The 24814-nt window shown below is 41.1% G+C and overlaps 2 protein-coding genes across 4 annotated transcripts; both read right to left on the bottom strand.

Annotated features, from left to right (window-relative positions):
* Positions 1-51: 51 nt before the first annotated feature.
* On the bottom strand, positions 52-11425 carry washc2c (WASH complex subunit 2C). Of its 3 annotated transcripts, none has more exons than XM_053436538.1 (31): positions 11204-11425; positions 9939-10082; positions 9571-9735; positions 9412-9480; positions 9069-9242; positions 8869-8962; positions 8700-8761; positions 8540-8596; positions 8334-8456; positions 8138-8222; positions 7863-7922; positions 7594-7736; positions 7384-7474; positions 7241-7294; positions 6983-7144; positions 6743-6897; positions 6539-6646; positions 5973-6068; positions 5785-5886; positions 5580-5687; positions 5326-5498; positions 5107-5236; positions 4470-4898; positions 4249-4377; positions 4035-4136; positions 3850-3921; positions 3564-3623; positions 1977-2204; positions 1192-1890; positions 907-1078; positions 52-778 (listed from the first exon to the last, which is right to left on the bottom strand). In XM_053436538.1, exons 2-31 carry the CDS (start codon positions 10080-10082, stop codon positions 633-635), a joined length of 4392 nt encoding a protein of 1463 aa, XP_053292513.1. In that variant the 5' UTR covers positions 11204-11425; the 3' UTR covers positions 52-632. The 3 variants fall into 3 exon arrangements, with proteins under 3 accessions (XP_053292513.1, XP_053292512.1, XP_053292514.1); XM_053436537.1 differs by having other exon boundaries at positions 7594-7739; positions 11204-11420; XM_053436539.1 differs by lacking the exon at positions 3564-3623 and having other exon boundaries at positions 7594-7739; positions 11204-11420.
* A 2279-nt stretch (positions 11426-13704) lies between these two features.
* slf2 (SMC5-SMC6 complex localization factor 2) lies at positions 13705-24628 on the bottom strand. Its single transcript, XM_053436535.1, has 22 exons — positions 24418-24628; positions 23764-23798; positions 22035-22389; positions 21854-21932; positions 21507-21752; positions 20982-21027; positions 19296-20638; positions 19102-19181; positions 18894-19004; positions 18638-18805; positions 17998-18103; positions 17826-17913; positions 17586-17727; positions 17310-17397; positions 17021-17197; positions 16737-16831; positions 16532-16619; positions 16316-16435; positions 16090-16167; positions 15891-15977; positions 15177-15245; positions 13705-15042 (listed from the first exon to the last, which is right to left on the bottom strand). The coding sequence occupies exons 1-22, from the start codon at positions 24450-24452 to the stop codon at positions 14662-14664; spliced, it is 4017 nt and encodes a 1338-aa protein (XP_053292510.1). The 5' UTR covers positions 24453-24628; the 3' UTR covers positions 13705-14661.
* Between the last annotated feature and the right edge of the window lie 186 nt (positions 24629-24814).

Genomic DNA, 24814 nt, shown 5'->3' with positions numbered 1-24814 from the left:
CACATGAAAACAAGTCAGAATCAGAAATAATCACACACATTTAAAACAAAAAAGCATAAAATATGTTTCCTTTTTAGTTATTAAAAATGAATTTCCTTTTTCATCACAGCCATAGTTAAGAAACTGATGAATTTCTTATTAATAAAAACATTGTCAAAATGCCTAAGACAGTAAGTAAACACATTGATTTCTCATAACCATGATATGGCACAAACCCAAAGACATGGAATCTGAACAAGGCGGAGCCAAAGGATAAACAACCAAAACAAAACAATTTACTTAACAATTTAAACAAAACAATACAATTTACTGTTAATTTCTGCAGGCTTTGAGGCTAAGCATACAGTATGCTTATAAAGTGCTATCATGTAAAATAAAGATTAACAGTATATAATAACTCTTACATAACATGATCTGATTCCACAAGGATTTTTCTAAATGCTGCCAGAAGATGACTGGAATCTTTTTTCATTTGTCTGCCAAAAAGATGAGCCACAGTATTTATATGGATTTATATGAATAAATACTCTATGAAAAGTATATTGATGTTCCAATCTGTAAGCGATCCAAATGACAAAAAGATGTATCCACATTCCACAAGTGTACAAATCGGGCTACTCAGAGACAACAGTTCAGTTCCCACCGAGAGCATTAAGTGGATCATCAAATATGTCGCTGGAATCTGCTGCTGCACTGGTCTCCTGTGATGGGGACGTCTTCTTTGATTTATTGGGAGCCTTTGTCACTGGTTTTATTGTGCTTGGCGAGAAAATGTCATCTTTAAGAACAGAGAGACAATAGTTGGTTAAATACGCCAGGCTTAAAAAAAGGAGACCAGAGCATACACAGTATGAAAAGTGTGCATTAAAATATACAAATGCCTGCATGCATTTTATTGTTTCTTACCCATTTTATCATCAAATATCGACTTGGCCTCTCCCTTTGTCTTGGATTTCTGTTTTGGTTTGTAAGTGTCTATAAGGTCAGCAAAAATGTCTATGTCGTCGTCGAACAAGCTGGCATCAAGTGGATTCTCTTTGTGCTTCTTGTCAACTTTAGGCACAGTGGCTACTTCATCCTGAGGACAAAAAAGAAGAAGAAAAAATCAGCCAATTAGGAAACGTAACAGAACAAATTATGATGGCGCAGATAAAACTTGATCGTATTACTAACGATGTAAAACAAAGGTACCTGGAAGATGTCCTGCTTTGAAAAACTACTGCTGCTCTTGATTTCTTTACTACTGGTGGACGAGGGAGTGGAGCTGTTGCTCGCTCCAAAGATGTCATCGTCAACGTCATCTTCTAAGAAGGACGACGCCTTGGCTTTCTTAGTAGTCGACCTAGGTTTGACTTTTTGAAAAAGGTCATCTGTATTTCCATCAAAAAGGGATGGGAATGTGCTTTTGTCGTTCTCCTTCTTCTGTTCCACCCCACTACTGGCCTGAGGTTGTATCATCTTGGTGGTTTCTCTGGTGGAGGGTGTGTTAGTAACCGAAGGGGCCTCAAACAGATTGTCGGAGCCAAAAAGGTCATCCACGTCAGACAACGGCAACACCTTGGTGCTGAGGCTGCTCTTACCAGAGTCTTTCTTTCCAGTGTCTGTTGATACTGGCAATGTGAGTACAGAGGGTCTTGGGGAGATTTCAGGGAGTGAAGGTTGAGACGATGAGGAGGTGGGCAAGGCTGGAAGTGCAGATGAGTCAGGTAGTGTCGGACTGGCTCGCTTCTGGCTGGATTTGTCTGGTAAGGCTGAGCCAGATGGACGGGGGTTTGGTGCAGGAACATCTACACTCTTTGTCTCCTCTTCATCCCCCACAGATCTCTGGGCAGCTTGCTGTCTCGCCGTTCTGGACTGGGGTCTGCGATGAACCGCACCTTTGGCACGACTCTGCGTGATGAAAGATTTGCAGGAGATGAATTCCACAGAAAGAATCCAAGATAACAGATATTATACACAAGGAATCGAAGGTCTACCTTATGTGCGCTTTGCAGCATTGAAACCTGGATCGGGGTGTCAAAGCTCACTCCTTCCTCACTGTCCCTCCGGGGTCCTACAGGAGTCATGGCAGGACTGGGACTCAGGCTGGAGCTGGACACCCCAGAGGAGGAGCTGGGGCCCATGCCAGGGAGAATATTTATGGTCCCTGGCTTAATAGGGGCAGCACCAGGAAGCAATGCAACAGGGTTGATCTTCAGATTTGCCTGAATGAAAAATGCACAGATGCACCAGTATAAATATTTATCAAGACGAAAAAGACACCATGGATCCTGAGTGTGAAACACTGATTAAATTGATTTTCTAATCAAGATATCTTATATTTAGGGATGCACCGATATGGAAATTCTTGGCCGATACCGATATTTAAAATAACAATCTGGCCGATAGCCGATACCGATACTTGTTTATTTTCTTTTTGTTGTTATTCATTCACCCTTTTGTGCCAGAAAATAATTAAATCATTATTTAAAAGCACTATTTAAAAAATGTTCAGCCCTTCATCACTCTTATCTTTTAATGAGCACAAATTGAATCAGATTTATGAAACAATCTTTGATTTAACTAAACTTTATTTAACAGAGACATATTATGCCCATTTTACCGCAAGTTGAAATGGTTCCTTGGGACCTTAATGAAATGACTGTAACATATTTTGGTCAAAATACCACATAATGATAATTTAAAACAGCACCTTTTTACCCTGTCTAAAACAGCCCTGTTAAAGTATCATTATAGAGAACGCTCTTCTCATTGATTTACGGTAGCAGTATTGCCCGTTTATTAGATGTGTTACGGCTTCTGTGTGTATGACGTATGTTGTCAATTCACTTGTTACCTGTGCATGAGACGGATGAATAGAGCCGATGCACATGAGAATAAAGTACTTAAACAGACGCCGCCCCCCCCCGCGCGAACAGAGGGTTCCCCCAGCGGTCGCCTTAGCTGAGTAATCCGCGAGAAGGGCCCGACACGCGTCCAGAGTGGCCGCCGCTGACCGCGTACCTGCTCCCCCAGCCGCGGCACGTGCCCAGCGGTTTTACCACAAATATGAACATCGGCCAATGATATCGGTGAAAGTCAAGTTTATTACCGATAAGCCGATATCAGTTAACGAGGCGAATATCGGCCGCTACCGATGTTCGGCCGATAAATCGGTGCATCCCTACTTATATTTATACATTTCTATCTCTCAAAACTACTTTCAGCTAATCTCTGTTCATAAAGATTCTCAGTGTGGATCTACGGAGCAGATCATTCAGAGAAAAATGTCGAAAACAGAACTACGCAGAGAAATGAGGCAAGACCAAGATGCAAGAGTAACATCTAGTGAAACTGAAAGAAAGAGCTAGGAAGTTCTTCCTGTGAAGCAAAATCTCAATAGAGAATTATCTTAATTTTGATAGCCATGCTGTGGAGTTATAGCCAAAGGTTTTGAAGTGGAACGTGAAAAGAAACCTTATAAGAGAAATTGAATGAGGGATTAGGAAAGTCTGTCCTCAGGAGGAATCAGAGTGAAATGTTAGAGAAGGAAGACTATTGATTCAATGAAATAAAAAAATTACTTGAAGTTTCCCAATCCTTGATGAAGAATCTTTAGGTTTTACAGGGCTTGGAGCAGGTTTCTGTGTAGTCACATTACAGCAGGATCAAAATTCAGTCCAATAAAAGGCATTGTTTGGGTTAATCATCAAACATAACCATGTTTTAAATGGTAGTAAATTATGATGAAGATGTGTTTACCAAAGCAAAATATTTTTTTATCAAATCCACACAACCACATAGGCAAGTTTGTTCATGGCGTCAAAATAAAGCACTTCTGAAAACATTATGTGGTGACAGCAGACTTACCTGAATCTCTAACACAGATTCTGGGCTTGCCAGTGGAGCTCTATCAGCAGGTTTACCGGGTTTCTCTGCAATCTTCAGTAAATAAAAATGTAGAGGAAAAAACAAGACAAAGAGGATGTTTATATATGGCGCTGGGAAGCAAGATTCCATCCAATTCTAACAACCAAAAATAATCAAATTGCTACCGGAGGAGGAGCTTTTGGCTTGGTGGAGCTGAAGAGGTCATCCTCATCCTCGTCTGCAAACAGACCTTCTGCTGCTGGCTTCCCTGAACTGGACTTGGAGCTCTAAAAGATAAATACAGTCCCATATTCTTACTAACAAGTGATGATGTTGAGTTAAACATGTAACGTGTAAAGAGAAAAGAAACAAACAGATGTGACCATCTGTTATACTGACCGCAGCTTTCCCTGAGCTGGCAAAGAGGTCAACATCTGGGTCGTTGTCCTTCTGCTGCGTCTGACTGAACAGCAGCTCCTCGTCCTGGAACACACCCGTGCTCTTTGTCTGTGGTCGCTCTTCTGGGGGCTGTACAAATGTGACACGTATTTTAATATCTTGACTATAGGAGAAACTATTCAACTCTACATACTGTTCTCAAGTTCACGGTTAATACAAACCTTCTGTGTGTTTCCGCCTGTAGGTTTAGTGAAAATGGGATCGCTCCAACTGGATTCATCTTCAGTCTCGTCTTCAAACAGACTAAAAGTTTTTGTCATGACTTTCTCTTCCTCCTTGTCCTCCTTCTTAACGAGTGGTGGCAGGCTGGCTTTAGAGAGGAAGTCGTCATCACCTTCATCTTCATCTAACAGGTTCTTTGTCTTCTTGTTGTCGAGGACGTTAATGCCTCCAAAGAGACTGACGGCTCCAGCGGGCTTCTTTTTAACTTCACTATTCACCAACACTGCTGCTGATGATGGGAGTGGCTCAGGAGTGTTTGCGTCTGGCTTCTCTGGCTGTGGAGATTTGACCTCTGCCACCGTCCGGGAAAATGGGACCTCCTCTGATTTCTGTGATTGGGAGGATGACTGAGAGGGGACCTCAGGTGTCTGAAAAATGAATAGAAGTATTAAAAAGAACTGAACCTCAGTGTGGGAGATAATGCGAAATAATCAATGTAAAGAATGAATTAGAAGTCAAAATGTTGTACTTTTCTGTCTATTAAAAAAAGATCAAATCACTTCTCTATGCAATCTTCAAACCATGATGGTTTTCCATGACAAATGTGAACTAGTAAACATAAAATTGTGCACTCACTTTAGCAGCAGCTGGTGTTGCAGTATTTGAGTTGACAGTAGGTTTATTGTGAAAGAAGGATCCTTTATCTTCTTCATTAATATCGACCTCATCTTCAAACAAGAGTGCAACTCTGTGAGGCTTTTTCTGACTATATGAAAAGAGAGAACAGGAGCATTGATAAGAAAGAAACATGTGTTTTTCCATCAGAATGAACAAAATCATTAATACTGTAAATACCTTGACTCTTTTGTTGGAGCAAACAGATCATCTTCCTCATCGTGGTCAAAGAGGCTGCCCTTCTGAGATGTTTTGGCACCGGGGAGACTGGAGGGGGCGCTGGCACTGGGCTTTAACCCTGCTGTGTTGGACTCGGGCTTTGTAGCATTACTTTTGGAACTGATCCATTGGTCCTGTTATCCAAATAAATCATCCATCATGTTTTACCAATGAAATTCAAGAATCAGAGAAAAAATATTTTCTTAATGTCATACCTCATCATCGCTGAAGAGGGAGCTGGACACAGTATTAGTGGGCTGCAGTGGGGGGGCTTTAGCTTGATTCGGTTTTGGTTTAGATTTAGTTGCAGATGCAAACAGATCCTGCAAGATGAAGAACCGGATTTTAGTAATGTACTTGCAGAAAAAAAGTCAAACCTAATTCAGCTTTGTGTTTGAAATGTTGATACGTTTTTGTTACCTCTTCCTCCTCGTCATCAAAAAAAGACAAAGTGGTCTTGTTGGTTTTGCTCTGACTTGTAGGTTCAGGTTTAGATTGACTTCTAGGAATGGCTGGAAAGACCTGCAGAAGACAAACACATTTATAGTGTAAATAAATTCTGGATTGTCAGTTATAGATTTTCTCCCAGTAAAGTTAAGGAGCCTTACTTGTGTATCTTCCTCATCATCAGAGAAGAGACCTCTGGTCTTGGGGATCGGAGAAGGCTTGACAGCAGTTTTCCCAACATCCGGTGTGGGCCCATTCTGAAAAAAAAAGAAAAAGAAGATTTCATTAAAATTTAATTTAAAATAAACATCTTCCTTAGATCTAATTAACAGTTTTAATGCTGGTGTGGAGCAAGTGTCAACAGGAATAAAGTTTAGCAGTGTACTCAAAAATAAATCAGGCTTTTCTCATGCTGCACTTGACTATGAGCCAACATCATCATGAACTGACTGCGACTAGGTTGTTTATCGGCATCCACGCTTGATAAATGATCTTGTGAGTTACTGTTTGAACAAGCTCAACCTCAAAAACCAAAAGATAAACACAGTTACACTAAAACTTGTGTAACTATGTTAATACGGGGGCCAGCTGTGTAGAGCACAACCTTAAGCTAGATAGCCTGCACACACTGTCAATTACTGAACCCAAGTGGGGTCCTGTTTGGTCAAAAGACAAACCAAATTGGATTTTGTGAGGAGCACATTGTTAAGCAATGATCCATTCAGACCTCGGACTTCTCAGACTCCTCGCTGGTCGATTGCTGCCGCTTTTTCAGGCCCTCGCTGATCAAGCTTTTAGTCCCAGGACCAAACATGGAGACGGCCCCAGCTGGCATCTAAACATAACAATGGATTATGAATGTAGGGAATCTTCAATAAGCCACAGAACACTGTAAATAAACCAAATTAAAAGTTATAATGTTGATCTTTACCTTCTTCTCAGGAGGTTTCGCCTGCTCTACGACAGCCTCCTTCTTGCTCGGAGCTGGAACTGGTGCACTGTGCTTATTACCGAATATGTCAACATCCTCGTCATCTTCATTGAAAAGGTCAATAGCCGTCTTGGGTTTGGGTTTCTCCTTTCCAGCTAAAAAAGGAAAAACATGAAATAATAAGGGTGAGGATCTCACCTGAATTGTAGCCAGATTGAGGTCATTCTTACAAACTTTTACCATTGAAAAAGTCATCCTCCTCATCATCAAACAGCCCTCCTCCACCAACACCAGCTCCTGCAGGAACTGCTTTGGACGGAGCACTGGTCTTAGGAGCTGGAGTTCCGTTCACCTTGCTCTCCACAGAATCAGAGTCCTTCGCTGAACTGAACAGGCTGTTATCTGTTGAGAGGGAATCATTTGATTTGTTTCAGGACGACACAGCTAATGTTAAAAAGTGACATTAGCTGACACACAAGAGACTACTGCTGCTGCTACCTGGGAATATTGGAATGGCCCCTGCTGGAATCTTCTTTCCAGGTTTGGCAGATTCTTAGAGAGTAAAGAAAAGAAAGGTGACAATCTGCTAGTCCACTTTTTTCTGTGTGCCTGTACACATGTTATCTGTAATGCTGTCTTACCTGCAGTTTGAGCTTTGTTTTTTGTGCTTTCATTCATCACCTTTGTCTCTTCAGGCACAAAAGGTTTTGGTGCCTCAGAGAAAAGATCACCCTGCATGGCAGAACATAACACAACATCAATTCAAATCTAGCTGCAGTCTATAGAGTTTATGTGGTGTTGAATTAAGACTTAATCAGAGGAAGCACTGAAAGTAATTTTGTTTAACTTACATCATCCTCATCGTCAAACAGGCCTCTCCCTCCACTGAAGAGGCCACTTTTTGCTCCAAATGGAGAGAACTCGTCATCGTCGTCCTCGTCATCATCGTAATCCATCTTCGGTGGTTTGAACATGTCATCACTGTCGTCTTCAGCTGCTGTTGAAATGCACATAAACAGTATTGAGCAGCACGCTAAGAAAAACCGGCACATTGTGGAGATAACGGATGCAAAGTTGAACAAGAAGTGTGAATAGCACTGATGATGAATGAAAGTCCTACCCTGTGGCTTTGAAGGCTTGGCTTCTTTTCTGACTTTACTTTTCTTCTTAGATGCCAGTGCTTCCATGACATGGTGGAAAGAAAATATCCATAAACATGCACATGCAGTGATGACACACAGACCTGAAATGCTTTCAGTGTAAATCCCAAACGTAAAAATCTGTGGTTCGACTTTTACTTAAACTATATATGAGGAGTGGGAGGAACAACAAATGAAAAACCACAGTGAAATAACATGATAAACCACGAGTTGTTTAATGATGATGGGGACTTACATGCACGATCTCCCTCCGGTTTTTTGACTGGTTCACCTTTGATTCGAGCTGCCAGCTCATCAGCAAAGGAAGATGGGCCTGTGTTCTGAATGGGATAAAAACAACCACAGTATATTTGTTTCCCAGCGACATATCTGGATGTTTTCAGGCCTAAATGAAAAATACACCCCTTAGAAGAATATATCTCAATAAATACCTTTGTGGCATCATCATCATCATCCTCCTCCTTATCCGAGTCTCCAAATATGTCAGAGTCCTCGTCCTCTTCCTCCTCCTCCTCATCATCATCATCATCGTCGTAACTCAACATGGACGATTTCTAGCAGAGTTTGTGAGGAGAAACTAAACTTAGAATCTTTTTCAGTTTAGATGTTTTCATTGGTGTGCTGGTATCAGGCTTACCTTCTTAATATTATTGTGAACTTCAACTTCATCCTGATCGAAGTCCTCATCTGAATGCTGTAAAACAAATTAATAAAAAACTAATAAGTTTGACATTTTCTTGATTAAGATGCAGATATCAAAATCGTATATTGTGAAAGAATAAGAAACATGGTCTTACAACTGCTTCTTTGCCATCTTCACTTTCGATCACACTGTCTCTGTCACTGTCAACTGACATTTCTGGAAGAATCACACACACACACACACACACACATTTACAAATTAACACTATGTTGTGTGAGTGCTGACGGTGCGGTACAGCGAGGAGGCTGCAAAAAGTATATTACCATCACTTGAGAGGTCACCAAGTCCAACGTCTTCTTGTTCCATGAAAGCCTGGGAACCAATCAGGTATGGAAGAGGCCTGTCCACATAAAGATCCTAAAAACAAAAAAACAGACAAAGGATTTGAAGTACACTAATGGAAAGATGCATTACCACGTGTATTTCTGCAGTAATCTGTGCTACTTTAAGCTCGGGAGCACACCTTGGGCTCAAGGATGGCCTCCACTCTGTCAGTGGCCTCCTCGTCCTCGGAGTCAGAGTTTCCTGCTTTAATGTCCAGATGCTCGAAGGCTGACTCCAGGACTTTAAGACCATAATTCACAGCTTCCTGCATCTTAGGGATCAACTCTGCCTCTTTCTGCTCTCGAGTCTTCTCCTGGGGGGGAAAGATAAATGACAGTCACAGGACAATGCAAGGCTGGGGGGGTACTGTGACAACATGGTTTCCTGGTAATAATTAAATACCTAAATGCAATATTCAGTAATAGCTGTCTCTGTTTTTATGCCGGTAAATATTAAGAGCAGGTAGAATGAATTCTGTGTACCTGTTCAGGCTGTTTCTCCAAAGCATCAGGCTTCGGTCCACTGTCCTCCACCTCTTCATCATAAACTCTCTGCAACAGGACACAAACAAGAGAGATGTTGGATTTTTTTGATCGCCCCTATTTTCTGTTCCAATAACTTATTTAAATTAAATACATTACATTTTCTATAAACTGCGTGTTGGAGAGCATAAGGAAGTCATTAAAGACAGAGTTCAGGCAGCTGTCTGTGGCCTTGGTGTCCCGGATCAGACTGTCCAGCTGCTTTTCAATCTCATGGGTCTTTGACAGCATTCTCTGGGAAAAGTCTTGAAGAAACAGGAAGAGCTGTGAAGAAAAAAAAAAACTGCTATTGAGACAGTATCATTTTCACAGTTACTTTCATCACACCAGAGCAGGACACAATTTCACAACCCCCTCAGCTACTCTGTTTTCTAAAAATACAGATCCTGCGGCATTTCTCTGACCATGCGAGAGACAATCAATTTAACTTGGCTTCCATCAAAGCTGGGGACGATGTTCAGACTTACCCCTGAGTCAGCTGCTAAAGACCAACTGGCACTGCTCTGTCGCATTTCTTCGAGAGTCCAGGGTCTCTCCCAAATCTGAGCATCTTCCCCGAAGTGTTCACTCCGGCTTGGGCCATTTGCCATTCCCTGAGGCAACCCGCTCATCTGCAATCAAATCACATGGTGTCATGAATGGCATGAACGACTTGAAAGGGCTTTTAAACTTCTTCTTCTGATGTTGCCCACATATCTGTTATAATCTTTAAACGTTTTACCACTCTCTGCTTTAGCTGCGGAGACTGAATTGTACTGAATGAATTGGAGAACATTTAGTAAACATTACGTGGACATAACAAGCCGTCTTCTGCAATATGAAATCACAACGTTATTGCCAAAGGGCCAAACCATAAAACGTTGTGATGGAGCGGCTCCAGAAACTGAAATTAATCCGGGAAAGGACGGTGGCATTTCTCCATAGAATGTGGGACATGACTGAGGCCAAATAAGAGACGTATTAGCCTCCAACCAAAGAACAATCTGTGAGAACTACTGCCCTCTGTTCCAATAAATAAACCAGGCAGGATCAGTCACCTCAGTGTTTCTGGAGAGAGCAAACAGCAGCAGCAGGTCGCTGTGGAGCTTCCCTGCCACTATGTGAATATATCATGTGTTGTTGTACAATAAGTTTGCAATACTGTGTATGTTAGTGTCTCATTCTTAATAAAAGTGTATGTGATCTCTCATGTTGTCCTTTTATATATCATGTAAAGCACTTTAAATTACTCTGGTGTTGAAATGTGATAAACAAACAAACCTGGCTTCCCTTCAAAACCAGATTGTAGGTCACTGGACCAACTGATGACAGAATACATTCAGATCTGATCCTCTGACTTCCTGCTCTCATGGAGACTCTCTATCTTCTCTCTCTCTCTCTCTCTCTCTCTCTCTCTGTGTGTTTGTAGATAGTGAATAGCACAAGATAGGTTTCACTTCCACCAAACTAACGTCGTTTCCCTGCCACACACAACAAGCTAGCTTTGGCTTTGGCCGCACAAGCTGACACACGAGCGGAGGACAACTTGTTGAGTCCGTGTAAAGTTACCGGGATGCGGTTTCCTCCCTTTAGCTTTAGCATTCGAACAGAGCTGCGTCTGAAAGCAGAGAGCGGGGGACTGTTTGGCTAGCAGCTAGCTCCACTTAGCTAGCCGACCCCGACGTGAGCTCCCGCTGCTGAGAGCAAACGCAGAATCATAAATCCACCGCAGTGCACGCGCGCTCCTTCTTACCTTGAATCCACTGCTGCCCGCGCCGCTCGACTGGGTTCACACACGACGTGAAGAAACGAGATCGATTATGCTAAATGTGGCCTTTCCCTCATTGGTCTTCTGACAGGTCAGCCATGTTCTGTCTGCAGACAGTCACCTGACTGCCGTCGCCTAGCAACCCGGGGAGATCGGGGCGGAGTGGAACGAACCAACAACTAGCGGATTAAAAAAAAGAGAGAAAGAGAGAGAGCGGACCTCGGTGAAGACAGGAGGGTGACGGTGGATGAGGGAATAGGAGTCCTCTGTTCGTCTGAGTGAGTTTCTCCTTCACACTAACCTCCCTTTGACCGTCGATCAGATCCGAGAAGGACCGTTTGAAATCAGCCACTTTAACCAGGAATGTTAATGTCAGCGCCCGAGGCGAGATTTCAAATTGGCGCCCCCCAACATACACACGCAAACTGCCGTGCATTCCCAAGAACCTTTGGACTGTAAACAGATGCACACACAGGCAGACAAAATTGTAAACTTTAAAAAACAATACAAATATATAATAAAAAATATAAAAAGACTCTAAAATCAGCTGTACTGATAGCATATCATGTCATGTCGACACAAATAAACATTAATGATGTCCACAATCGGGGTGATTCATACCTCTATATTTTATGTTCTTTCTTCTCCTCCTCTACTTTGCGGTGCTATATTAATTTTGCACCTGATAATTTCATATTTTTTTTATTCATCTTTGACTCTAACCGCAGTCTATCACCGCAGCGTGTCTGTCAGGGACACACCTGAGGCGGAAGCGCAAACTCTGTGCGAGCCGCCGCCCCCAATGATGCACCTATATACAATACACTGTTCCAAAAGTACAGTTCTTTTTATTTAATTCAATTCAAAAAATTCAATTCATTTATTAAAAGCTAATTTTCCCCTGCTACTTAGTCTATAGGGTTTTTATATTGTGTTATATTTACATTGTATATATTGGTTTATTTTTGTAGTGCACTGGTTGCTGGTTGTACATCAAATTGCCCTTGAAGGATAATAGAGACTTTCTTTTATCGACAACTTTAGTTAATCACAAGCTGCACAAACCAAGCTAGAGCAGCAGAGGAACCCAGCAGCCAGCAGGGGGCAGCCTCAGGACATCACAGACTGATCCTTGTAAGGCGTCAGAAGACATGGTTGGAAACTACTGGGTTATTCTCTAACAATAGGTCTTTAAAGCATGTTAAATCATCCAGTATCTAAAATATAAAAGTAACTTTTAAGTTAGGCTATTCAATTATATGTAGTAAAGTAGATAATATTTGTGTGTGTATCAAAAGCAGCATAGAATGACACAAACACACACACAATAATTTCTCCATCTTCTTAGTGTGCTTAGTTCCTCAAAATGGGCAGAATTTCATCCACCTATTCATTGTATAATATCTTACACTATGTAAATATAAATTAATTAAATACAAAAAAGAAATACAAATTAAAATTTAATGAAAACTCCGCGTGCGTACTTCCTGCGCAGTGGGCTTCTGCGCAGGATCTGGGGGCAGTTGTTTTTTTATTCATTTTATTTTTATTTTATTTATTTTGTATATTTAATAAAATGTTATAAAAAATGATTCAAACAAAGCTGATGATATGAGGATAAAGACTTTTCACCTGTGTATTTGCATGTAATACCCATTTTGAAGTCAATCTATAGGTCTATCAAACAATCATATAGGCTTTACAGGACATATGCACATATTCTCTTTTTTCAGGATAGGCTGAATTTTGCTCAGTTCAATAACTGTAAACTGAAATACTTTATAAGACTGCTATCATTTGAAAAATATGCACCGTTATCCCCAGGAAGACGAGACAGTGTTGCATTCAGTTATGCTTTTGAAAAGTGCCTGCAAATTGTTGGGTGATAAATGAATAAAAAATTTTATTTTAAAAAGACTGCGTGAAATGTGTTTGAAGATCGAATTGTGAAAATTAAGTTACAAAGCTGGTTTAACAGTAATGAGTCAAACAGCGGAGTTCCATTTGAAAAGATTCTCTGAATACAGTCGAGATGGTGAATCTGTCTTTTGAAATGTTAGGGACACAACTGGTGCAACAGCTTTTTCGCCCTAATCAAAATCAGTTAGCTTGTCTGCATTTCTTTGTAGCAGAGGTACAGTATGACTCGGAGAAGACCCCACAAAAGTTTGGTGCAGATCAGGATCAGGGGGCACATCAGTTTTTTTCCTCACTGTCTTTAACATTGTGGGAAGATGATTGATCTTGATTCTAAAATGGGGCAAATTTAAAAGGACTGATATTTAAGAGTGTGTGCAATTTGGTGCAGATAAAATTCTGGATCTAGAGAATTTAATAGTTTCTGCGTGAAGGGAATTTTGGGCCTCAGCAGAGGGATGAACTCACTGAGTGAGCCCTCTGGATTTGTGTGGATGCTTCAATATACCAGTGATTTCATTGTATTTATGTTAAGAGATTTATGAATACAACAATTACTTCTGACAGAATTCTGTTACATGTAAATAAACTTTATTTTCTTCATTTGGAAAAAGATATAAAAATATTTTGAATCAATAAAAAAAAAATCAACATGCACACACACACTCAACACAGTAAACATGAAAATAATTCAACAAAATGTGTATGAGAATAAATGACAGAGTAAATTTGCCAATTATACAAAGTGTAAATGAAGTTAGTCGTGGTCATAGTTACAGTAAAATGGTCATTAATGTTATTAAAAATGTCTGTTTTTACAATTATGACCAGTCTGCGGCTAATAAGGCCAACTGCAGCTTTTTGACAATTACTGGAGGTAACAAAACAATAACACCTGAGAACCTCACTAGCTGCTATTTTTAAGTCAAAGGACTACGTGGTCAGGAAGATTTTGAAAACTCTACAAATAACTGTAACAGGCCAGTGTTGAACATCACAGACTTTGTAACAACGGAAACATGAAAGTTTTTTCATTGCACTGTAAATATTTTTGGTTTCCAGCTGATTTCCAGCACAGAGTAACTTCAGTAAATTACTCAGACTGGGAGACACATTGACACTCATACATACACTGTTTTGGAGGCATTACGTAATTGTATAAAATGAACAATGCTGGAGGAAAACAGGGTTTCTCTGAATAAACACATGTTGTTGTATGCATTCACCCCCCCCACACACACACATTAAGTTATACAGCTAAATATCTGAAAACAGCAGCACTGTGACAAATTAATTAACAAAAACATACATCAATTGTAAAAAAAAAAAAATTGTATTGTGCAGCATTTGCCAAATGCAGATGAAACATTGGGAGTTCTCTTAAAAATATTTACTTCAAAAATATACAATAAACGTTTTTTATCAACAATCAATCTAAACAGAGGAACAGACGACAGGTACTAGTGCAAATTGAGCATATTGTTAAGAAAATAGCTATTAAAGCCTCGACAATTTTAAAATAACTTCTAGACTTTATCACAAGCTGGTACCAGGTTATAGTCAGAAGTTTGTCTTGTATGAACCAGAGTCTCATCTTCTACCTCTTGGTTCAGCTCCCCAGGAATGGGTCCTAATGCATCTTTTGTTTCATTTTTTTCCTCCATGCGCTCGAGTCCTTCAGCTCCTCCGTGTGTTTCACCCAGTTCCATGTTCTGCTCCTCCTCAGCGATCAGTATGGCCTCATCCTCCTCAGCGATCAGTTCGGCCTCACTCTCTTCAGCTCGGTTGGTTTCCTCCACTTGTTTATTCTCCAAAATCACGACTCCCTCTCCATCACCACTCGGCTCTTCTTGTCTACAGACCAATGTATCCACAGGCGGAGGTTGCCAGTAGTCATACAGCTTGCCCTAGTGGACAAATACAGCATAGCCAATAAGAACATACTTTTTTTTTTTTTTGGAAGACTTTTAATAGTCTAATTCCAATTGTATGATAGAAATAAAGTATAAGTTTATATGTGACTACAATAATGTTACTGTACATGGAGAGGCCTGATCTTCTGAAGCACCATCTGCCACTTGGTGTAGATCCTGGCCACTAGATCCTTTACCTTGAGGAAGAACAGGGAGGTAGAGGTTGTCAGACAGAATAATGTAGCACACTACATCTCGGAAGCAAAGATTCATTTAAACAATCACTGCCCTTACATAAAATAATTTGTATGTACAGTGGAAACCAGATAGTGATCACAGATATGGGAATCAACCTTTTATATGGATCAAAAAGCTTGGGATCATTCATTGACAATATGGGCCGTTTCTACCCGAGTGCGCAAAATATTGTGAGGAGTAGATGCAAATACTTTAATTTAGCTAACGCATTGTGATTTACAAAGTCATTTAGCTCTCTTTACTTGGGGTCTTAGTAGATCAGGCCCACAGGATTCATTTTCGAATGTTTGGACAGTAAAAAGGTTATATTTTTACCTGCTCTGTCAGAAATGTACTGCTTGTGTCTCTATCATACGTCCTGTGCAATGCCAACCGAACTGAGCCAAACCTATCACACCCTGGCATCTCCTCGATCCTCCAAACATTGACCAAGTTTACTGTACAAATTCTGTTGTTTTTACTCAGTCTGAGGAGTCGGAAACTAAACAGAGCACTTAAAAATTATTATAGATTTAGCCATTGAAAATGTGTCTATCTGGATCTACATCGGAATACTCTTAAGTTCCTTTTGAAATCATACTCACTTTGCTCCGGTAAAGACATTTCTCGCTCTCTCTGATGTCACTCTTAATATGCGTTTCAAGTTCAGAGCACAGAGCGAGGAGCTGCCCCTGATAGACAGAAAAAAAAGAAAAAAAAAGAAAAGTCAACATTTAAACCTCCAGCTCTTCCAACAAATGAGAGATCAGATAGAATATGGAAGATTATATGGAAGGATTATACCTTCTGATTGGCTGGGAAGAACTGAAAGTTGGAGGCTTCACTTGTCAATGTCAGAAGGCTAAAGCAGAGGTAGTAGGACTGAAACACATTCATAAACAGAATATATTTGCATGAGAAAGGATTGTGTGAATATAAGATCCTTCATTTATACATAAGAAAAAGATATTCAGACAAGACAAACAAATTTCATGAATTTTGAATCTTAAGGCATTAACCCTGTGCTCACCTGTTGGTCAAGTGTGACCTTGTCCACCTTTTCATTCTGAGTAATGATGGAGGCGCTCAGCATTCTTCGGAAAAGGGCGGATGGTTGCATAGAGGGAAGGTATGGCCTCAGCATGGAGAGCTACGCACAACACCAGACATTCATTACTTTGCAATAGTCTATTAGTGATTTCAAGGAACTGTAAATGTAATGCACAAATTTCAAGTCAGAAGTTACCTGAAAGTCTTTTCGTTTAGGTCTGGAAGTGCGTTTTCCATCCAACAGCTTAGAGATCATAGACAGGCTCAGATGTTGACGCAGCTGCCTTCACAAATAAACAACACACATCTTTACTTTCAATGGTGCACTGTTATAAATAAAGTCTACTCCCTATGAGTAAAAGAGACAAGGTGATCTGAAGGAGAAGTATATAAAGACTTACTTTCCACGTGTGTTGTCAGGCAGCAGTTGGACGAGCAGGCACATGTTGTGGTGGTCCTTTGTCAGATCAGTAAGGGCCTGACAGATTCTGGGCAACTTGAGAGATTTTAAATAAATATAAAGTCAGTAACTAAATAAATTCAAAAGAGACAAGAGCAATATAACGCAGGCCATTACTGTAGCAGACATACATTCTTGTACTCCAATGGCAATATTAAGACTAATTCTCACAGTCTGCTGAAATTTCAGCAAAATCAAAAGAATCAGTGGCACAAAAGCACTAACCATGGTGTCCCAGTCCCTGATGTTGTTGACAATTTTATACTGTAGAGAAAACAGCTCCACACTGGACTGGAGGATGAGCTGCGTGTCGAGGCAGACCTTTCCCACCACAGTTAGCAGCAGCAGCAGCTCGTCGTCGCTGTACGCCCGTGGATTCAGGCCCATACAGAAAGACAAGTACTGCAGACAAGAGCACAGGCGAAAAAACAAGTAGTGAATGATCAGAGTTAAAGTTCATTTTTGGGGTCTCTGTCAAACTCTGACATACATTATAGTTCAACTTTTTTCTTACCTTCAAGATGTTGTTGTAGTTGTGCTCTGGGACAGTTCCTCGTTCCTTGTCGTTGGAAGCAATGTCACATTGGATAGAAATGTCCTCCCTACATTTACACACAGAAATTCGGCTGCATGAAATTAAACAGAAGTAAACACATTTGGAGCAGGCATTTCAGGCAAAAACACAATGTGAAAATATATGGAAACTATTCGACAATAGTTTCCATATATTTTCTTATTTAATTTAAGACATTCGAAAAGTCCGATTTCATGACTTAAGAGTGCTACTTACAGCAAATCTCCTTCTGTAAATGGCGGTTGCAGATTCTCGAATGGGAAGAGAGTCACAAAAGCAACTCCCATATTCATTAGGACCAGCGTCACATCAGCCAAACTTGGAACCCACAGTTTAAACTGCTGGCTTCCATTTTTCACTGAGGAATTATGCACATAGAAAAAAACAAATGTTAACATGTCTAATTAACTTATAGAGAAGACATACAAAAAGCATAATGGTGATGGGAACACTGACCTATCTGATTAACAGCAGTGCAGGCGATGTCACAGAGGGCCTGTAATATCTTTTTGGATACCAGCCTCTCACTATGGACTGACATCATCTGACAACATTGAACAAAGGATCATTATCACTGCTCAGACATTCAGACAATACTGATGAAATGCTACAGGTGTGTGGGGCCCACCTTGAACAGGAAATGGGTAATCTGAGCTGGACAGGGCGAGGAACAGTTGTAAGCTTCTTGGAACAATCCAATCATCACATGCAATCTCAGTTGAGCAGGACTGGACCTGATAGGAAGGAGGGGAATGTTAGTCGAGAGAAAAAAAAGACACAAATAATTAATTACTTAGTAAATACAACAAATATATGCCAAAGAAATTCACCACCGTACAGTTCTGGAGGGAGCTAACATGTTTGTTGACGCGTGTTTCCAGTGTGGACATAAAAAATATCATTTGTGCCGAGGGTTGCCAAAAGGCGAGTCCAAATGTCAATCCAAATGGGTTCATCTTATTGAGAGCATTAATGTGCTCTGCCAATTGTTGGTTCTTACATTAATTATGTGGAAATAGGGGACGGACAGTGGCCTGAAAACTTAAAGAAAGGTCTCGGAATCACCAAAAATGTCCTCTAGTTTTTAAGACTTGTTTGGACAAAAATATTGTACAAAGTTTTAGCTGACACAAGACAACGAGGTCCGAGGGTCACTAAAATGATAAAGAATCTCTCCATTGGGACAATGAGAACGCGAATCAAATTAAGTATTTTGTTGTCCAGATAGAATATGTTGCTCTGACCCTTCACATGTACACATGGCTCACCAGAGAAGAGTGTACTTTGCTGTCCCCTGCGCGGTGACCATGCATTGTCGGAGCTGCAGTGTGTCCTGGTTGAAAATCTGACCAAATTTCTCCACGTTGAACACTGTTTCTCCAGGGGGAACATCCCTGATTGCACTGGACGTCAATGAGTAGCGCTGCAGAAATTCCCTGGAAAACAAATGAGCATGAAATGCAAATTACAGGTTTTATCTGTATGAGGACTGTGTCCTGATGACAAGGTAAAATGTGGTCTCACTGTTGTTCAGTGGAGATGCCCTCCTCCCGTTTCTCTTCGGTCTCATATTCAGCTATTCTCAACAGGTCCTCTTGACATGCAGTCAGGAGCTGTACCTCGATTTCTTTAGCTCTGATAGATAAAAAGAACATGGAGACATTTAAATCCACACAGCAACTATATTTCAAATTGAAAATGTAATGGGTGTAAAAACAACAGAATAATATACTTTTTATTGGTGTTTATTTCCTTCAGCATTTGATCAAGATTGTTTTTGTAGAGACCTGGCTTAGTGGAGGATGGTAATTGCTGTGGGACAGAGTGGGAAACACAACGGATGACATTTAAGCACCAGAGACATTAGAGCTGATAATCACACCTTCATAAGTTGATGTACAATAAAGACATGTATTTGGAGCTTACGGATTTTAACTTGCTTCTGTGGTGTCCAGGTGTACTCGGCTCTGAGAGAGCTCCCTTCTCTGGCGTATCTGGAAGCTTGGTAGCATGCTTCATCATCTCCTGCAGGGAAAGCAGCGACCCCTCCTCACTGCTATGAGTACTCTCGGTTACATCCAAATCTAATGCAAAGCTCAGGCCGAGGTCCAGTTCCACATCTACGGCATCCTCTTCATTTTCCTGCTTACTATTCCCCTCACTTTCCTGCCCCTCCAGTGGTGGAGGCTGAGAACAATGGGAAATAGACGTTCGTTCGGAAGCAGTAGTTTCAGTCTTGACGGTGCATTTCCCACCAGATTTAACAGGCTCTTCATTGAGCCTCTTCCCAGAGGAAGTGATAAAACTGTTTTTGAGTTTCCTGTCTTTGGGACAAGAGGAGCTTATATTTTCAAGTTTTAATCGCTCTAAAGCTACAGTGGGAAAGGCGAATTGTGGGTTACCTCCTGAAGAAGAGATTTTGGTGTCCTCTGCATGAGTAAAACTACTTTCTGGAGTCTTGCGGCACAAGGATCCATTTACTGCAGAGCTGGATGAACAATTTTTCTCTGAGGTGGGAGATTTAATCTTTCCCCCATCTTTCTTGGGCTTTGCACTCTTATGAGCAGCACTGACTATATAAGTCATGGGATCGGGGGTAAAGAGCTCAACTGTATCATCAGAGGTTACAACAGGCCTTCGCGAGCGGGCAATTTTATTTCGTTCTACCGAGCGACCATAACCTGAATATGGTTTCGATTCGGATTTGGGCGAGCTCCTGTGCATCTTGCTTCTCCCTGTCTTGACTGGTGAAACTGAGTTGCTGCGGTGCACATTATGTAAACTATGAGTGAGCCTTTGGGGGACCTCAGGGGATAATAAAAAGCCCAATTTATTTGTATTATTGTTTTCCTCTTCATTTTTTTTAAAACTCTCTTCAGCGGGATTTGAAGGCGACCTAAACTCTTTTAACTTCAAAATAGAATCCTGAGTGAAACTTATATAAGCCTGCTTTGCCCCGATTGGTGGTCGTTTGAGCGACAGTGATGCACCGGATGACTGGGTGGTTGTAAATGTCGACGACAGTTCCAAACAAGATGGCTCTTCACATGCCAGCTCTGATAACTGATGGTTATCTGTGGTTTCAAATGGCAGTTCTGTGGCGGAAGACGGCCTTGATGGAGACACTGGGGGAGTTCTGACTGAGTTGTTATCAGTGGGTTTTGGTGTGTGTGCTTCTCCAGATTTTCCACCCGGAATACACAGCTTCTTGGCATTGTGGTCACAGTCCTCAAGCTCTCTGGACCTCTTCCATGATGAGCAGTTGATTACTAAAGACAGAAAAAAAGCAAGAGACAACACTTTTATGAATAATTTAACTGAAGACAATTTTGACAATTACCTGAGGCTGTTCAAAAGTAAAACAATTAATCAAGAGGATTATCAGCAGTTGAATTATAATAATATGAGCCATGTGACGATTCAGATATAAAACATATGAGTAAGAAGCAAATGAAGGGCTTACAAGTAGGGAAATGAGCTGTAAGAATCTACATCTGAACACTCCAAAAAAAAAACTAATTGTAGAAGGCAATGTGTACAGACCTACAATTACCAAAGCAGAAAAATGCACATGCATGAATTTGTGTATGAATAAGTAGATGAGTAATTTACCTGGATGTAACTTTATATGTGAAGGCGTTTCTTTATGTTGCTGGTCCTAAAATAGAAAACAAAGTCTTAGAACCCAGAAGCAGGGTTTCCTTTGGTGAGTTTTCAACAGCCACAAAACCTACGCCTCACATCCAATACTATGAAGACAGAGTTACACCTGGCTCAACGGACAATTTAAAAACCACTGATACAGTTCACACTGGCATGTTTTCAAGAGACCGGTTAAACAAGTATCAGTATATTGACTTAAGTCTTTAACTGCCTTTAAACTTGTATCAGACTGCCCGACCAACCAGCCTATTTCAGACTCTACATCAATGCTAACTGCTTGCTTGTATAAGACGTTCTTTGATCCACATGACATTAAGTAAACTGGTCCAAGCAGACAACATTGCAGCATCTGTGATAATGGAATGAATACAATCAACCCTTCTGATTCTGAAATTGCTAAATGACGACCCATCCCAAACAGAAAACCAACATGACACTGATGTCAGACGCTACTGAACATGTAAAACACTCAACCTGGCAAGGGGCTGCAGGGCTGTCCGTGATGGATAGACTTGAACTACTTCTTTCACAAGAGTGGGTATTCTGAGAAGGCTGGTAGCCATGTGGAGTTGAGTGGCTGTAAGCAGGACTCCGGGGCACTGAGTCTGAGAGGGGCTGTGGGAGAACTTCTTCAGCTGTTCTGGTGTTAAGTGATGGGGTCACTGGGCGCCTGTGCAGCTGGGCAGCTGGTACGGGACTCTTCATGTCACTGGATTGAGCCTAAACGAGTACAAAACAATGCAGCATCACATGAATGTACAGGTCACAAATAAGGCACTTGGCAAAACCAGGTTTTAGTGGCCACATATAAGAAACAATACCTTGTTTGATTCTTGATTCTTGACATTTCTGCTCCCTGAATGTGACAACCTGGCCTTGGCTTCAGATAATTCATCTCTCCTGATGTGGAAGGACAGAGTGTAATTGCTCAAATCTCTCATAAATTGAGGGGAAGCATGGTGAAAGATACCAGGAGGCGAGGGCTGTGAACTATTTGCTGACATGTCACCGTGTGTTGGGCTAACTGGAACAATATGTGATGAGCAGAAGGGCCCTGGGGGTTGAGCAGAGTGCTGTGGTGAACCCAGTCGGTCCCTTGGCGTGTGATGGGGCCTAATTGTTGGGTTTACAACATTAGCTGGGCTGTCTGATGCATGGATTGGTCCCAGGTGATGAGAAGAGGGCTGACGTGGACCCAATCTGTCCCTTTGGTACAGCTCAGGGCTCTGAAGTGGCAACACTCTCTTGGGTGGTGGGTGAGAAAGCTGATTAGGCATGTGAGAGGGCTTCATTGGAGTCTCCTGGTGAAAAGACGCGTCATGGGGTAGGGAATGTTGCTGAAGTGTGAGGTCCTTCACTGAAAGACAGACACAAAGTGACAAAATTAGCAACAGATTGTCATTCCAGGGCCTATTATGCCTTCACCTATGGCTTATCTATCGCACACTTTTCTTTGTAGTTCGGCCTGACACAAAGATATTACTTCTGTTACATTGATGCAGCTGAAACGCTTCCAGCATTACTTGGGGCTAAATGCCTTCAATACAAATAAATGCTCATTCATTATTTTAGCGCACAATGTTCCAAAACCTTTTACAATATCAAATTCAAGTAGTCACAGTGCAAAGTCTGAGACAAATATCATGGCGGATTGATGAAATCTGTTTAGTACTGAATGTTTCAGTTCAAAAATGTGATGGGAGGTTTTCTGGAAGCTGGTGAAAGGAGAACTCAGGCAGCAGCTGATGTATTATGCAGAAGAGTTTAATGTTGACTTGATGCATCAAGGAGAACAGAAGGTGGAACAATATACCAACGTTAACAAAGTAACATGAGCAATTGTCAACACCAAGTCTGAAGATGTCTCACACAGCGTCCCAATACATCTCCTTCACCCTGTGTCACCCATTCCAACAGCACATCCATTAACGGCTAGAACTGCTGTCACTCTCTATTTTACCTGTAGGTGTTCGCATCCTATTGGATAGTCAAGTCTAAATATGCAAATTCCTAAATCACATTGTGTCCTTACGTTTTGCCACTAGGGAAATATGCAAAAGAGTTGGAGTAGGTGCCTTTGTCTGTGGAATCTGAATTAAATATGAAAGTTCACGAGTGTAGATGCTACACTGTACTGCTAGTTGGCCATTGTGTTTTCTTCTGCTTGGAGAAGGGATTATTTGTGGAATGACACAGACTCTATTCTCCTAATGGTGCTGTACAGATGTAATGTGTGAGGATGGAGGTGACAGATTTCCCTTCCACTATGAAACATACTCATACAACACTATCATACAACCAAATCTTTCTGGAAAGGTCCAGGCAGAGATATATATATATATATATATATATATATACATACATGTGTGTATACATGTGCTGCGTTCGTTTAGGGTTCAGTTAAGTACATCAGAGAATTCAAAAGAATTTAAATTAAATATTTTGACATCTCAAATAAGACATGCCATTGTATTAAAATAGTTATTCAGTGTTTGCAATCAATGAAAAAAATAACATGGACAAAACTACTATTACTATAATTCTGTATGACAGTTTCAAACATGGCAACAGTCCTGCAGGTTGAATAACCAGCATGGATGTTGTATTTGTAGTGCAGCTTGCTATCGGTGGTTTATCCTTACTTCGATATCAAATGCAGCCTGATCATCACCATGAGGTGACTTTAACTAAACATACTAATTGGTTATTTCTAAAGAAACACTTGACTCACCTTTACTCCTCGGGGACATGTATTCCGCAGGTGTCCTGCAAGACAAGGATGAACCGTTCATTGTGTGTTTGTCACCACGCGATGTATCAGCGGCAGAATCACGAGATGGATTCAAACACACATGTCGCAGGGACGTCAAACCTGGACGGAGGAGTCTTTTAGACGCAGCCAACAAAAAGCCGACACCTGCCCACCAGTCACAACACGTAACGTCACTTCAACAACACGAGTCCCAGCAGCGAATGTGATCAGTCAGTTTTAAGGTGGCACCACTGTTCAGATGTGTCAGTTAAAAACCTCAATAAATAACAAACCATCAACGGCGATTGTTAGCTGCGCTTATTCTACTGAGAAGCAAAGTAGCTAGGTGATGCTAGCAACCGAACTGGCGTTAAGAACGTGTTTACATTGTTTGTTTGTGTTTGTAAAATAAAGGCTGGTGGTTGTACTTTTTAACTTCACCGCGCTCGTCTGGTTTTGTGAACTACCACCACCAGCCCTGCTTGCAGATTCAGGAGAGATACAAGCCTTTACTTTACAGCGTGTGGCTGAACAGAATGTAATGTTAGCAGGACGTTGTTTCAGGAAGTCCGCTGTTTAGCTAGCAGGCTAACAGTTGAACATCGCGCTAACAAAGTCCGTGTTTCTTCTCACCGAACGTTTCCGGGGTTTTCTGTTGTTTTTCTCATTGTGAGGAGCCAGAAGTCCGTCCATAACCACAGACAAGACACTTCAACCGACTGAGGAAGAGCTCTAACGTTAAAATCTAAATAAACGACAGGAACCTGCTCCCGCCTGCAACCGCACTGACCAACCGTCGGTCGCTGGGCATCATGGAACCTGGAGTCCAGCTTCTGCTTCTTCTTCTTCTTCTTCTTCTTCTCTCAGTTTACTTTGTGTTCTTCTTCTCATTACCGCCACCTTCTAGACTAGAGTATGGAGCAGTAGATTGGCAGCGGTCAAAACGAAACTAAAATTAAATATTTTCTTTAGTCCTGTTTCTCTTAAGTCGTTTATTAGAAGGTGATGTATATTCCTTGATGTCTTTCCT

The sequence above is a fragment of the Pleuronectes platessa genome, chromosome 12, assembly GCF_947347685.1.
Source record: "Pleuronectes platessa chromosome 12, fPlePla1.1, whole genome shotgun sequence".
Lineage (NCBI taxonomy): Eukaryota > Metazoa > Chordata > Actinopteri > Pleuronectiformes > Pleuronectidae > Pleuronectes > Pleuronectes platessa.
This window is presented reverse-complemented; position numbering and strand designations above follow the sequence as displayed.